General features: G+C 41.0%; 1 protein-coding gene across 1 annotated transcript; it reads left to right on the plus strand.

Annotated features, from left to right (window-relative positions):
* The first annotated feature begins 243 nt into the window (after nucleotides 1-243).
* On the plus strand, nucleotides 244-1,040 carry CLDN14 (claudin 14). Its single transcript, XM_077299389.1, has one exon. The coding sequence runs from the start codon at nucleotides 244-246 to the stop codon at nucleotides 952-954; it is 711 nt and encodes a 236-aa protein (XP_077155504.1). The 3' UTR covers nucleotides 955-1,040.
* The last annotated feature ends 2,297 nt before the right edge of the window (nucleotides 1,041-3,337 follow it).

Here is a 3,337-nt window from a genome sequence, read left to right on the forward strand (position 1 = left end):
CATTTATAATTTTCCAGAGAAGAAAAGCCATAACTCACACTCACTACCAGCACACGCAGTTAATATGCTAATGCTAAGGCTAGAATTTTTTTGTCTTGACCTAATTGGTCACATAAACAAATTATTCATACAATGTTTAACTTCTTTAGCTCTGTCTTGAGCTATTAGTACAGGAGGGAGTACGAGATCTGACTCAGAACTAAAGAAGTCACATTAGATGTGGGAGTGAGCAATCCTTCAACGATGGCAAGGATGGCATTGCAGTTACTGGGCTTCTTCGTATCCCTTATTGGTTTAATCGGGACGATTATAGCCACTGTGCTCCCTCATTGGTGGAGAACTGCTCATGTTGGCACGAACATTATTACGGCAGTGGCATACATGAAGGGCCTTTGGATGGAATGTGTGTGGCACACGACTGGAATTTACCAATGCCAAGTCCACCAGTCTCAACTAGCACTCCCTCGTAATCTTCAGATCGCACGAGGTATGATGGTCACATCTTGTGTCCTTTCACTCCTGGCATGTGTTGTCTCTGTGTTTGGCATGAACTGTACTCAATGTGCAAAAGGGACTCCAGTCAAGAAGATGATTGTTGTCCTTGGTGGAATCGCCTTCCTCTTTGCTGGTTTTACATGTCTCATTCCAGTGACGTGGTCAACCAACGACGTTGTCCAAGACTTTTATAACCCAGCACTCCCTTACGGGATGAAGTTTGAGATTGGCCAAGCTCTCTATGTCGGCTTTATCTCAGGAGGTCTGACGGTATTTGGTGGAATTATTCTTCTCTTTACAGCATGTCAGAAGAACATTCCTCAAGTTCCCTATATCCACCCATCACACAACATAAGGAGGGTACCAATTAGAAGACCAATGCCGGTCCATAAAAGTAGCCATACACCTACATGGTCCTCTGCATCACGCCATGGGTACCAGCTTAATGACTTTGTCTGATCCGTTTCCATTGCAGAACTTTGTTAAATTTATTTTTTATCCATGCAATGTTTACTGCATTTTTAGAACAAGTACATGGCTTCTGAGAAATGGAAGGACTTGTAAATATTTGTCATATTTTATAATAATTTATAAATCTGAATGCACAAGGATTAAAACATGTTTCTCTTGAAAGTTGGACGTCTGGTGGACATGTTCGAATTTTCCAGATTTCCAGAAAAATAAAGTAACACAAAATGTTAATTTCTTGTTGTATATTGTAACTGTTTTCTGACCGTAGAGTTTGGATATATGCCCCCACGGCCTTTAGGCGCTGGTGTAACCGGCAAGTTTTTCTAGTAGAAGACACTTCAAGAACATACCAGCTGAGTTTTTCTTGAAGATTCTTTTAGGTCATTTTTTTCAGAAATGTTACTACCGGTGTTTTATTTTTATTTTTTAAACTTGTATGCATAAAATAGTGGCCGACTTCTCAGCAGAAGCTGCCTGAAGAATGGACGAGTCACTTCTTTTAACCACTTTGCAGCTTTGGAAACCTGAAACAATTAAAAGACGCTCAAAAGACTTAAAATATGAATAGCAAATTGTTTTTACATTGAACTGCATATGTTCGATGCTTTTAGCGTTTCCTTAGCACTTTAGACATCATGTGCACATCCCCTAAGGCCGGCGTCACACTGGCGTTTTAAACGGCCGAGTGCAATGCGATAAAAAATCGCATTGCACTCGGACCAATGTTAACATATGGGTCAGCTCCCAGCAGCCGACTTTTTGTCGGCCGTTTTCCTCGGTCCAAGACAATCGCAGCATGCTGCGATTGTCTCGGACCGAGGAAAAATCTCGGCTCACTCGCACCCATATAAGCCTATGGGTGCGAGTGACACAGCGCACACCACTCGGACATCATCCGAGTGCTGTGCGTTATAAGCGGACCCAGCAATGGAGGAGATGGAGAAATTTATTTCTCTGCCTCCTCCGCAGCTGTGCTCCGATCCTCCCTGTGCGAGAGGCTCGGAGCACAGACGCATGACACTCGGCTCCTGCTCTGCTGCGAGCAGGAGCCGAGGGTCATTAGCATATCGCATCCGATGTTCTCGCATCGGATGCAATACGCTAGTGTGACGCCGGCCTAATACTTTTCTCCATTCAGCTCAGTGTGAACCTCTAAATTAAGCACATATTTTTCAGGCAGAAACCTCTTCAGGAAATGCTTTTTTTCAGTGTTAGGAGAAGTTTTCATTATTTTTCCTTAGGCGGTTTTGAAAAGTTTTGAAACTTTTTTTTTTCAGTCTTTTGATTGGACAGTGTCTTGTTTGGAGAGGTTTCCCCCAGGATCTGCTTCAAAGAGGTGAAAGGCACTTAGTTTTTTTTTCAACAGGCGTTTCTTCAAAACCTTCCTAGGTGAAAAAAGCATAAAAAACTCTTTATATGAGCAGCAAACTGAATTTCCTATAGAAATGAATTGAAATTGTCTTCAAAGCAGTTTTTAGGAGGATTTTGGAGAAGATTGAAGAGAAAAAAATTACTAAAAAAAACGAATTTGAATATAGTGTTCACACTGCGGGTTTTTTTGCCATTTTTTTACACAGAAAACTTTTCTAAAAAAATTAACATTTTAATTTCTTTGCAAAAATGACTTGCTGGTTATATGTTCAGGCTTTCACAAGCGTTTAAAGTAAATGACATGTCCATTCTAAAGACATTTTCCGCTAGCAAGACGCCCAACAATTTATAACACAAGTCAATAAGAAGACTAAAAAAATGGCCGAAACATGCTTGTGTTTTTTTATTGCATGCTTTTAATTACCGGTAATTATAATGTTCTCTAAAAAAGGAAAAAAAAAAAAAAAATGTAGCTTTATTTAAGTTGGTATGCATGCAGCACATAAACGCATGTTCACTTTGTCCATAAGGCATATAAAACTTACAAGAAACAAAAAGAGCAAAAGCCCTGCTGTAACTAAATAAGAAGCAAAGGTGCATTTAAATAACACAGGGTTCTTAATAATACTGTTTTTGATCCAAAATAGCATAAAAGCCATCCCACTGTCGCCAAGGTGACCCTGATCGGGACGGGACCTACTCTTTCTAATATTAAAAACCTTACCATGTGTCAGAGTTGACTTCAGTGTATGAATAAGGGCAGACATAAGGACCGGGTCCCAATTTATGGACACCAGTCTGGAGAAGCCTTTAAAGGGAATCTGTCACCTCCAAAATTGCGGGTGAGGTAAGCCCACCGGCATTAGGGGCTTATCTACAGCATTCTGTAATGCTGTAGATAAGCCCCCGATGTATCCTAAAAGATGAGAAAAAGACGTTAGATTATACTCACCCAGGGGCGTTCCTGCTGCTGGTCCGGGTCCGGCGCCTCCTGTCTTCA

This window comes from Ranitomeya variabilis, chromosome 3 (genome assembly GCF_051348905.1).
Source record: "Ranitomeya variabilis isolate aRanVar5 chromosome 3, aRanVar5.hap1, whole genome shotgun sequence".
NCBI lineage: Eukaryota > Metazoa > Chordata > Amphibia > Anura > Dendrobatidae > Ranitomeya > Ranitomeya variabilis.

Excerpts from the sequence above, each read along its gene's own strand:
- CLDN14 (XM_077299389.1), top strand. The coding sequence starts at position 244 with ATGGCAAGGATGGCATTGCAGTTACTGGGCTTCTTCGTATCCCTTATT.